General features: G+C 60.5%; 1 protein-coding gene across 4 annotated transcripts in view; it reads right to left on the bottom strand.

Annotated features, from left to right (window-relative positions):
* SH3BP2 (SH3 domain binding protein 2) overlaps window positions 1–12,059 on the bottom strand; it is a 40,625-nt gene that overhangs the window by 20,263 nt on the left and 8,303 nt on the right. Inside the window, exons 1-2 of one of the 4 annotated variants that reach the window (XM_055245756.2) lie at window positions 5,587–5,748; window positions 3,955–4,005 (exon numbers count right to left, since the gene is read on the bottom strand). The exons of 1 other annotated variant lie outside the window; for it this stretch is intronic. Coding sequence is in view for 1 of the 3 variants with exons in the window: in XM_055245750.2 (XP_055101725.1) it covers window positions 1,330–1,409 (80 nt within the window). In the remaining 2 variants the exon portion in view is untranslated. Of the gene's footprint in view, window positions 1–1,329; window positions 1,813–3,954; window positions 4,006–5,586; window positions 5,749–12,059 lie in introns of those variants that run through there. 2 more of the 4 variants (XM_055245758.2, XM_055245750.2) reach the window with 2 other exon arrangements.

The raw sequence follows: 12,059 nt of genomic DNA, 5'->3' as shown, positions 1-12,059 counted from the left end.
TGCCCACTCACTCTCATATGTTCTCATACACACTCATGCACTCACATGTCTACTCATACGTGCACACTCACACCCATATGTATACTGATATACACATTCATCACGCTCACTCATGCATATGCAAGCACTCACTCACACACACACACACAGCCTCCAATGACCAACAAGACCTGTCATGTGCGGTCTTCAGTGTCTCAGTGTCCTGCAGCCTGAGCACAGAATCATCACCACCACTCCCAGCCCTGCCAGGGCTCAGTGCCAAGCTGCACCTCACAGCTCACTAAATCGCCCAGGGTCCACCTGAGCTCAATACTTTACCTCTATTTTACAGACTTGGGTATAGAGGCTGGGAGAGGATCAAGCTTTGTGCCGAGTGCACTGGGCACTCCCTGTGGGCCAAGCTCTGTGCTTCTCAGCGATCGCCCCATCATCCAACACCTTGAGCTTCAAACCAGAGTCCTCCCCAAGTCACTGACGAAGAAACTTGGCCAAAGTCACACAGCCAGTAAACGGTGGCTCATGCGCCACCCCCGGCCCAGCACAGCCACGGCCCAGTTTGGCACACAGTGGGTGGCCGGTGGCAGGGGTGGGATGTGCAGATGAGGCGGCGTCCACCGTGGAGCCCTGGCTGCCTGCTCCGGCCTCCCCACAGCTGTCTGCTCTTCTTTTTCGGTTTCCCTTTTTTCCTTCCTGTTCCCAGAATCTTTCTCTGTTAACATAATCAAAACCAAAATTTTCCCGTAAAGGCCCAGTAACCAGCTATGCCAGAGAAGCACTGCCGGCCAGGGGCAGGGTGGCACAGCCTGGGCTCCGTGAGCAGTCCCTGAGGTCCCTGCGGGTCCTCCACATTGCAGCAGGTTTCAGAGCATGGCACTCCCCAGGTGGGCAGCAGGGACCTTGTGCAGCTCTCTCCGTTCCCCCCCACCAACAGAAACACACACTCACACACACAACATGTGTGTACTTCGGACCCAAACACCAAGGCCACCCTGCAAGCTGTATCACGGGAAGTTCCCGAACCTGGGCCCCACCCCAGCAGGCTGGCCCCCACCTCCCTATCAGCCGCACGTGACAGGGGTGGGTGGTTCTAGCATCACATTCCCTCTCTGGCCTGCCCTGTGCCTGCCAGCTCAGGGGCCTCTCAAGCCAGACAGAGGCCACTCTCCTCACAGCCTGTTGCCTTTTGCAGGCCCAGGGCCAGCTCCTGTGGGCCCCCACGGCCAGCCCCGGGGAAGGCTGTGGCTCCCACGTGGGGCCCCCTTACTGGTTCTTCAGGTGCTGGACCAGTGCCGCCTCCCTAGCCCCCAGTCCTGGGGCCGCCCCACTGACCTGATGGTGCTGACCCAACACATGGCCCTCCGTCCTTGTGACCTGCTCGGGGCCGGTGTCCTGGGGCCCAGGGAGGCCATGTGGCTCAGGGACCACCAGCCCAGGCAGCTTGCATCTCCCAGACATGTGAGGCCTGACACGCCTGGCTGCCCCACAGCTGTGCCCACAGCTCACTCCTGCTGCATCTGAGGCCTGTGGCCGCCAGCGCTTCCTCCCCACCCGGGACTTCCTGTTCCCTGCTCCCTGGGCAGCACCAAGTAGCCGGCACTTCCTGCCTTCTACCCCGTGAGGTCCTGAAAGCTGCCTGGGGCCCTGGGCTGCCCCTCATCCACCATCCGGGTTTTAACCCCTACCTTCCACTGCTCCTGCCCTCCCATCCTGTGATCAGAGACCAGGGCTCTCTGGCTCCAGCGCAAGGTCAGCTGCATCCCTGGGAGGAAGCTCCCTGCTGCCTCTGCCCAGGGCCACCTCTGAATACTCGGCTTCTCCCCAGCAAACCTGAAACGACTTGCACCCTGGGTGTCAGGCCCAGCACAGAGCAGCATTTACAGCACACACAGGGATGGTGTCACCTTACCAGCACGCTCCTCCTGCCAGGGCAGCTGCTGCCGCCCTGCTCTGCCATCTGAGGCCACACAGAGGGCTGTTAGGTCTTGCACCCGGTTCTATGAATTTCAAGGTGGCCACCTCTGTGCCCTTTGACACCAAGGGACTGAGGGACTAGGCCTGGCCTCCGGCATTTCTCAACTCCTACTGTCGTGTCCCCACACCCACACCAGCTCTGCTAACATCTGGTTTGCTAGAAACCACATTATGGCTGAGTGGCAAAGCACGTTCCCATACTCATCGGCCCCTGCCCCAGGGCCTGCTCAGAATTCTGCTCCTCCCAGGGCTGCTATGCCCCCACCAAGCCCAGTGCCCTGCCCAGGCCCAGAGCGCGGAAGCGGGGAATGGGGATTCTAGCCACTGGGTGCTGAGCGCCCTCCCTCTCCTCCCAGAACTTGCCCAGGGAGGACAGGACCCCTGGGCAGAGGCAGCTAGAGAAAGGGGCTTTCTGGGGCCTGGGGCCACCCTCACAGCAGGATTTGAGGGTGACAGAGGCTACGGAGCACAGGGCCGCAAAGCTGCAGGGGCCTCATCTTGCCCACCAGGCTTCCTAGGGCACGGCCCCCCGAATTCAGGCTCCCAACAAACCCTGGACCCCAGCCCCATAACCAGCTGTGCAGGTCCCAAGCTGCCCCATAGGCCTTGGTGTCGGGTCACTCAAAAAGGGCAGCTCCCAGGCTAAGGAGCTCCATCTCCCCAGCTGTGTCTGCAGCCCCAGCCCTGCTGCCAAGGCCCCCCTCGCAGCCCGTTTGGGCTGCAGACCCCCCACTGTCTCTTAGAGGGTGAGGAGCTTGGGCTTTTAGGTCTGGGGCCTCCTTAGCATGGGCACAGCCACCCTGGCGTCCCCAGCCTGCGCCAGCCTCAGTCCCCTCAGGTGGCCAAGGGCAGACCACACCTTCAGCAGAAGGCTGGCCACAGCAGGCAGACAGACAGAGGGCAGCGAGGTGGGCACGGACAGAGTGGGGCCTCTTCCCATTCTCCTTCCTCCTTGCAGGAGGGTTGAGATCAAACAGCAGGTGAGGAACTCCTGGGCCACGGCCCAGCCTGGACGATGAGGCAGGCAGTTCTCAGACAGCTGGGGCTGCAGGGTCCAGAGGAGAGGCCAGGCCCTGTGGGGAACGCCTCCCAGAGGAGGGGCCCAGCTTTGATGGAGGAGGAAGTTTGCTGGAAGGAGACCGGGTGAGGGAGCCACGGGAGGAAGGGGCTTGGGGTGAGCACACCCCAGGGCTGGGAGGAATCCGCAGGCAATGAGGTGGCCAACACACAGCTTCAGGGATGACAACCCATGAGGATAAGAGCCCAGAGGCAGCCGGCGCTCTCGGGAACACACCACCACTTACTGGACAGGCAAATGCAAGAGCGGACAAGGCCTGCGCTGGAAGCGGGAGCCAGGCTCGCCCCTGCCCTTGCCCTGCCAAAAGCCCCACACTCATAAACTCAGCAGAGGCGGAAGCAAGCAAAAGACCCACCTGACCCTGGCCCAGGCCCATTGCCCCCACAGCCCTGGTCCAATGCTGTGATGCTACAGGGGGAGTCCAGCCCAGAGGAGAGGAACCGGCCAGGTGAGGGGACCCTGGGGGTGGGGGACAAATCCACACCAGCCCCTTCCCCAACCCTAGCTTCCCAGAAGGAAGCTGGAGCTGGGAGTCCTGGGCTGCTGAGTGGCCTCTGCAGACCCCTCCTCTCTGGGCCTTAGCTTCTGCAATTGCTCTCTCAACTCCTCTTCATCCCTGCAGCATACGACGCTGCTGTTCATATTCCTAAACACAGGCCATTCTCCCCTCTTCAGCCACGGCCACTCCTTGACCTTCACCCTGTGCCGGTAACCGTGGAGATGACCCCACGCCTGCATCCAAGCAGGGGGTGTGTGCAGCAGGGCATGGCTGGGGCCACCTCAATGGGCAGCCCTGGTGTCCCTCTCCATCCTTCCCAAATTGCAGCTGCTCCCATGCCCCTGAGCTGGTGCCTCAAACTGCCAGGCTTGGGGACTTCCCACCATGCCAGACACAGGGCACTTACCGGGATGAGTGAGAGCCAGCCGGCAGGGCAGGCAGAGGGCCAAGGGTCAGCCTGAAAAAGAAGAGGGAGGGAGCTTTCACTGGGTTCTGGGGGCCTTCAGCCCACTCAGGAGTAAGGCAAACACCCAGCTCAGGAGTAAGGCAAACACCCAGCTCAGGAGTCAGGCAAACACCCAGCTCAGGAGTCAGGCAAACACCCAGCACAGTGGGTGGTGTCTGCAGCCACCACAGAGCTGACCCTGGCCTGGCACCTCCTGCCTCATGGCACCTGCCTCATCTCAAGGCTCACAGTCCAATAGGACAGTCCTGTTGCCATCTGCATCTCTGGGGTTCAGAGCGGAGGCTAGGGATCAGTGGCATGGGGACTGGCACCCAGGGACCCTGTACCCAGCCTGGTGCCTGCTTGCCACCTTCAGGAGAGGCTCAGGTGCTGAACATGCCAAGGAGGGTCTGCTGAGCTCAGGGAGGGCACTGAGCCCAGGGGAGGGAGGGAGGGCACTGAGCCTGGGGGGAGGTGGGCACTGAGCCCAGGGGAGGGAGGGTGGGCACCGAGCCTGGGGGGAGGTGGGTACTGAGCCCAGGGGAGGGAGGGAGGGCACTGAGCCTGTGGGAAGGTGGGCACTGAGCCCCAGGAGGGTGGGTGGGCACCGAGCCTGGGGGGAGGTGGGCACTGAGCCCCAGGAGGGTGGGTGGGCACCGAGCCTGGGGGGAGGTGGGCACTGAGCCCAGGGGAGAGAGGGAGGGCACTGAGCCTGGGGGGAGGTGGACACTGAGCCCGGGGAGGGAGGGAGGGCACTGAGCCTGTGGGAAGGTGGACACTGAGCCCCAGGAGGGTGGGTGGGCACTGAGCCTGTGGGAACGTGGGCACTGAGCCCCAGGAGGGTGGGTGGGCACCGAGCCTGGGGGGAGGTGGGCACCCCCAGGGAAAATCTCAAGCTCTCGAAATAAGATGTTTTGCATCAGCCCTTCCCATGGGGCCCAGGTCCACTCCACAGCCAGCCCTGGGACCCTCCCAGGCTCTCCCCAGCCAGAGGCCCCTTCCCTCTCTGCCCCATTCTGATTGCTGTCCCGTGATGCAGGACTGGGAGGATTCCTGGGAACTCGGACTGGGCACTACCCAACTGGGGCAGAGGGAGAGGGCACCCTAGAAAGAAGGACCCTGCCTGGGGTCACGTGGTGTAGTGGGCTGAATGGTGGCCCCCAAAAGCTTTGTCCACATCCTAATCCCCAGAACCTGTGAACACAGCCTTATTTGGAAAAAGGATCTTAGATGTAATTAAGTTACGCAGCACATCCTGGATTGACCAGGTGGGCCCTAAATCCAACGGCAACTGTCCTGTAAGAGATGGAGTAGGGGAAGACGCCTGGAAAGGACCATGTGAGGATGGAAAAGAGGCTGGAGGGATGTGGCCACACACCAAGGGCACCGAGGATCGCCAGTCACCAGCAGAAGCTGGGAGGGGAAGAAGGGGCTTCCCCAGAGCCACCGGGGCCACACAGCCCTGGAGACCCCTCAGCTTTGGACTTCTGGCCTCCAGAATCATGAGAGAGTAAATTTCTGTTGTTTTCAGGCCCCTCGTGTGTGGAACTTTGTTAGGGCAGCCCCAAGAAATGAATCCACACGGGGACTCACCTGAGTCCTTCCCCAGGATGAACTGCAGGCTCCACTTAGTTTGATCCCGAGTGTGGGCGTGCCTGTCAGGGGGAGACAGGCTCCACAAGGCTGTGACCAAGCTGGACGGGCACTGCTGAGCTTGCCTCCGCGGATGCCCACAGCTTCCTGAAGCCTAGGCTCTCCACCTGCCACCCTCCTGCACACAGGGTCCACCAGCCTCACCTGCCATGCCTGACCCACACCCACCAGGCTTGTGGACCCCACCTCCTGGCCTCGCGTTCACCCCTCTGGCCTGCCCTTCCTTGGCTCAGGCCACATCCACCACGGCGCAGCGGCGAGGTTGGTTCCCTGTCCAAGTGGATGGGGTGCGGCGCCTGCTTTCCCTTCCTGCCCTGGGGCCCCAACACTGGACCTGTCATGCACTTGCCCCATCCTGGTACCTGCAGTCACCTCCACATGGAAACCAAATGCTCCCTCATCCTTTGAGGACGGAACCACCTAGAACCTTGCCCTCTTCTCTGAAATCTCCAAGTCAATGGCACAGTTCTGCCACCAGCATCACCTCATGTGTCCCTGGCACTCCCCACGGGTCCAAGTCCCACTGAATCTCCAAGGCCCAGGTGGGCACCTGGCCCATGGCAGGACCCGAGAGAAGGACAGACAGACAGACAGATGAGTTTACTGTCATGTCCATACATGAGGCCAGACCCCAGTGAGGTTGTAACTAGTACATCCTTCAGAGCTCAGAGTGAAAAAATTGTAACTTAGCTCTAATTGGACTCTCAATGAGAGAAGTTTTCAAAGAACTGGAGTGCAGCACGGCCGCAGCTGAGGCCCTTCCACACCTCTGGACCTCTGCCCAGTGAGACAAGCCGCCGGCCAGCCCTGGGCACGCACGTGAGGCTGCCTGCTGCAAAACAGAGAAAGGCTGGTGCATTGGAGACAGCAGTGTTCCCAGAAGACGCAGCGTGATCGGGGCTCAGAGGCCCCAGGGGCTACACAGAGCAGTGCAGGGTGGAGGCAGAGATGGTCAGGCCACTGCTGTGTGCGAAGGACAAAGGGAATTAAGAAAAGCGCAGACAAGGGCCCTGTAGGCACGGCTGCCTGCATGGTACCTGGGCTTCAGAGGGCAAGACCAAGCTGTCGGTGGATGCTTGGCCCTCAAGCTCTGTCCTCAGAGGGAAGCTGCAATGTTCTCACATCTCCGGATGCCCCACTGGGCCTTCCTCTCTCAGGCCTGGTGTCTCTGTCCCCGGGAAAGGTTCTTGAGATGGGCATAGGAGTCGGGACTGCCCGGGGGCCTCCACACCTGGGAGAGGGTTGCCCTAGGCGGAGCTCTGGCCTGGCCAGGCAGGGGTAGCACACTGGCTGGAGGGAGGAGGCCAGGGCGGGCTTCCAGGCCGAGGGTGGTGAGGGTGAGGTGGGGCTGGGGACAGTGAGGTGAGGCGAGGCGAGGTGGGTCTGGGGGAAGCCACGGCTGGCATTGCTGCTCGCCTGGAGCCACTCTCCAGTCTCAAACCACAAGCAGCAGAAGCGGCTCAGGATTCACACTTCAGTTCTTCACAAACACTGACGAGTTTCCACCTTTTAATCACTTGAGAAAAAATTCTCCAGAGTCCTGATGTGTGGGGTGGGCCGGGTCCACCACCCCAAGTTCCTGGCTCCCACCCAAGGCTGAGGCCCACCTCCTCCCCACACTGCCTCGCCTCTCCTGGCCTGAAAGGGTTCACTGTGCCCCACCGCAGCCAGCCTGGGCACCCTATGCCCCAGCCCTGCAGGGTCCCGAGGGGGGCGGCAGTCCTGCCCCACCCAGTGGCTCCCACCTGAAGGCTGCTCGGTGTACGCCTCCATTCTTGGCAGGCAGAATAGAGCCGTGGTCAGTGTGCAGGCTTTGGTGGGAACAAGCCTGGCTCAATCCCCTCCTCCTGGCCTGTGGCCCACTCTGAGCCTCAGTTTCCTCACTTGAGCAGTGGAGGTGGGGCAGCTGGCTGCTGAGCTTGCTCTGGCGTCAAGGGAAGGGAGGAACCGCCCTGATCAGCGTCCAGCCGGGCTTTCCCTTGGTGCCTGCGGGGCCTGGCCTCCAGAACACGTGTCTCCCCCCGGCCCTCGGCACAGACAGAGCCACATTCCCAGTGCCACACCCCTTCCCTCTCGCACCTTGGCAGCAGCGGTGCCCTCCACCTGGAACGCCACCCTCTCCACGTCCTCTGCCCTGCCCTTGCCCCTTGGCCCCTCATCTAGACCACACTCCCCTGGGCTGGACCCCAATCCGCAGGCCCTGGCCCTTCTCCCACACAGGCTCAGTCCACGGCAGGGCCCCCACTCCTCAGAGAGGCAGCCCCCACCCGGCACCCCCCGACGCTGTGGCATTTTCAGCGTGTCTGTTGGCTATCTGCCCCTCCTCTGACACCAGTTCTGTGGGGACAGATCTCTGCATGTCCGTCCCCCATGTCCTTGGCGCCTGAACAGTGCCCAGCATGACACTGGCACCAGGTGCCTCCTGCAGCATGAATAGACCTCGTCCACACCCCAGCTGGCTGGAACCCCTACTCTCCGTGGGGGCTAGCTCACGGGCTCATGTGCTGAATTACACCATCTAGCCAGCCCCAGGCACCCCACTTCTTCCATCTCGGGGGACACCTGGCTGCAGGAGGGGGGCACTCCAGGGGCTCTGCACCCACCAAGCACCGCCTGAGCCTCCAGGGTGACCTCCCAGCCCCAGCATCCTCATCGACAGGCAAGGGCAGCAGCAGTCACCGAGCAGATCAGCTGTGGCCGGGACACTCCACGCCCACACCAGCCTGGCTGCTGACCCTCCGGGCCCGGGGGCTGTGCTTAGGTGGGAAATCTGCCGGGCACCTTCCTCATCTAGAGGAAGCAGAAGCAGAGGGCTCCCGCCAACCAGACCCTCCTGGGATGCATGGGACTCCTGGGCCACGGGCACAGTGGGTGTGAAGGTTGGGGGTGCTTCCCTGCCCAGTCACCTCTTGTGATAGGAGGGCTGGGCCGCTGGACCAAGGGAGGGGCAGGGAGCCCCCAAGGAAAAGTCCACTGTGTTCTGAGTGCGCCAGCTCCGTGCCCGCTCATGCGCCAGCTCCGTGCCCGCTCCATTGCCACTGCTCATTTTGTTCTCCTGATTAGGAGCTCGAGGCTGAGTGAGCTGCAACGATTGGCTACCCAGCCAGCGTGGCAAGTGTCACCCAGAACCTGGGACCACCTGGCCCACCCCTACCACACAACCTGAGGGTGCCCCGAAAGCCTTATGGCCCTGGCAGGGCCCCTACCAGGCATTTCCTGCTGAGCCTGGCTCTGGGGTGGGTAAGGAGAGGAGAAGCCCCAGGCCCACTCTCAGAAGGACAAGGACAGTGGGGGTGGGCCCCAGCCTCTGTGGAGCGGGCAGGGCTCTGGGCAGGAGGCCAGGGGACTCAGGGTGGGCCATGCCATGTGGGGTACAGGGAGGAAGCTACTGCAGGGCCCAGCTCAGCAGGACAGGAAGGCCTGGGGAAGCAGGGGCTCCAGCCCACCCTTGAGGAGTTAGGAGCTGCTTCTGTTTTAAACTGATCCCAAGAGCCCCTGGGGAGGCTAGTTGGGAAGCTCTCCCAGGCCACAGCCCCCTTTTGGGTCCCGCTCGATGCTGCTGGTTCCCTTGAAGAAAGAGTGGTCTGGTGCTCACCTGAGAGAAAACTCTGGCAAAGAAGCAGAGCCCCAGTCCTCAGTTTCCCCAGGAGTAATTAGGGCAGTCCCAGGAGCTGCTGGACCCAGGACTTAGTGCTGAGGCTGCACAGAGGGCGGGGTCCACGCATCCGCAGAGACTCGGATGAGGAACAGGAGCAGGCGGTGCTGGGACAGAAGGAGACCCCCAGAGATTTGCAGTGAAACCCACCAGGCAGCCGAGGAAACTGAGAGCAGGAAACGAGGCCAGGGAATGGTGGAAGGTAGCCCACCTGTTCACTGGGCTGGGCCGGAGTCATGGTGAGGCTGGTCAGCTGGACCCTGTCTCTCTTGCACAGTGTCACTCCACTCGGCCTGAAGTCTCGTGGTATCGGGCACAGGGGATGCACTCAGGCACTGCGCCTACAGGCAAACGCCACACCCTGCACCCGGGATCCAAGCTACTGTCACCCTCTGTCTGGGCTCCCAATCTCTTGGGGAGGCAGCCACCTCTGACTCACATCCTTGTGACATCTGTTCCACCCAGACACGTTGACACATCTGCCAGCGTCCTGGGAGCCATCTTCCACGTGAGTTAGCCAAGCATGGGATTACATAGGGTGTCTCAGACAGAGCACAGCTTGTACAAAGGCCCTGGGGTTGCAGGTTAGAGAAGGCACCCACCTTCTGACATGAGAGACAGAGGTGGGTCCTAGTTAGAACCACCAGTCCACGCCACATGCCCAGGTGAGGCAGACAGCATCTCAGACCTTCCCTAGGATGAGCTCCTGGGCACCCTTCACGCCTGGGCTCCAGTCCCAGCCTTGCTCCCTTAAGCTGGAGACTAGGGGCAAGTCACTTCACTCCATGAGCCTTGCTCCCTCCTCCCCCTCTGCGCTTATTAGCAAGAGGACTCTGAGGACCAAACCAGACCATTCCCAAGCACTCTGCCATAGGCACTTGGCCTAGCACTGGGTCCCTAGGCCCTGGAAGTGGAGAGCACCCTGCTTATCCCAGATCCCAGCACCAGGGCCAGGTAACAAAGGAACAGAGTGGAGATGCCGAGGCCATGGGGCTCCTGCTGGGGTGGGATGCAGTAGGGGTGCCAGTCAGAGAAACCCAGCCCCATTGCTCCCACCCAGAGCCAACGGGAGAGGTCAGGAGCCACCACAATGGGCACCCTGTGTAGGCAGCTGTGTAAGCCCTACAGGGTAGGCCTGGGGACCGTATAGCAGTAAGTGGCCTGAGCGTCCTGCATCATCTGTCCCTTTTACTCATCACTGTGGTACTTTTTGTACCATGGCGGCCTTGGTGGCCTCCCTTGGACCGCACAAAACCATGAAGCTAGGCCGGGCGCGGTGGCTCACACCTGTAATCCCAGCACTTTGGGAGGCCGAGGCAGGTGGATCACGAGGTCAAGAGATTGAGACCATCCTGGCCAACATGGTGAAACCCCGTCTCTACTAAATATACAAAAAATTAGCCAGGCGTGGTGGCGGGTGCCTGTAGTCCCAGCTACTCGGGAGACTGAGGCAGGAGAATGGCGTGAACCCGGGAGGCAGAGCTTGCAGTGAGCCGAGATCACGCCACTGCACTCCAGCCTGGGCGACAGAGCGAGACTCCATCTCAAAAAAAAAAAAAAAACCATGAAGCTCCTGCACACACCTCGGGCTCAGCCCAGGCACTTTACGGCATTTTATCTGGACAAGCTCCTGGGTCAGGGCAAAGGACGCTGGGGCCCAGGCGTAGCCCCCATCACAGCTCCTCTGTGCACCACTGGGAGTCCTTGGGCCCCTCGCTTACCCAGGAACCCCGTCACCATCTGTCAGCAGGTGCCACAGGCTGGGACCCACCAAGGCTGAGTCAGCACAACAGGGTCCCTTCCCTCTGTCCACTCATTTCAGCACTTGAGGTTAGGTCTTTCTGCTGTCTTAATGCATTTGCTGTGATCCCTTTTCCCTAACGTTATGTGTCTGTGTGTATATATATGTATGTATGTATGTGTATATATATATGTATACACACACACACACACATATACACACACACATATATATACATACATACACACACACACAGACATATATATATATATATATATATTTTTTTTTTTTTTTTTTTTTTTTTGAGACAGAGTCTCACTTTGGTGCCCAGGCTAGAATGCAGTGGCACGATCTTGGCTCATTGCAACCTCTGTCTCCTCAGTTCAAGCACTTCCCCTGCCTCAGCCTCCTATAGCTGGGATTACAGGCTTATACCACCACACCCAGCTAATTTTGTATTTTTAGTAGAGACAGGGTTTCACTATGTTGGCCAGACGGGTCTTGAACTCCTGACCTCAGGTGATCCACCCGCCTCGGCCTCCCAAAGTGCTGGGATTACAGGCATGAGCCACCGTGCCTGGCTAATATTTTTAAACTGTTTTCAAACATGGGTTTTTTTCTCGGATGTTGTTCGTTTTTACCCTCTGGGTTTATTATTTTATTCCCTCGCCTTCTGCTTCTTGTCATTTTTTATTCCTTAGTAAATTTTAGGTTGGCCTCAGAAGGTTTCCTGTCTAGGCTGGGTCTTGTCCTTGCACTGGCTTCCTCCTGGGGCCACTCACAGGCCAGCACAGGTGGGCTCAAGGTGACAGGCCAGCCCCTCTGCTGGGGCTGCGACAGGCAGCGGGGTGGGAGAGCAGGCCACAGCCACTCCTAGACCGGGGTCTCTGGCCGGACAGGGGAAGGGAGATGCAGGCAGGCCCAGGAGCCAGAGGGAGGCCACAGGAAGAGGTGCTGACAGAGGGGCAAAAAGAAGGAAGAAGGAGTGGGCCAGACCCCGGGTTGGGGAACCGAGAG

This window comes from Symphalangus syndactylus, chromosome 16 (genome assembly GCF_028878055.3).
Source record: "Symphalangus syndactylus isolate Jambi chromosome 16, NHGRI_mSymSyn1-v2.1_pri, whole genome shotgun sequence".
NCBI classification, from domain to species: domain Eukaryota; kingdom Metazoa; phylum Chordata; class Mammalia; order Primates; family Hylobatidae; genus Symphalangus; species Symphalangus syndactylus.
Note: the sequence above shows the minus strand (reverse complement) of the source record. Positions and strands in the feature narration are given on the sequence as shown.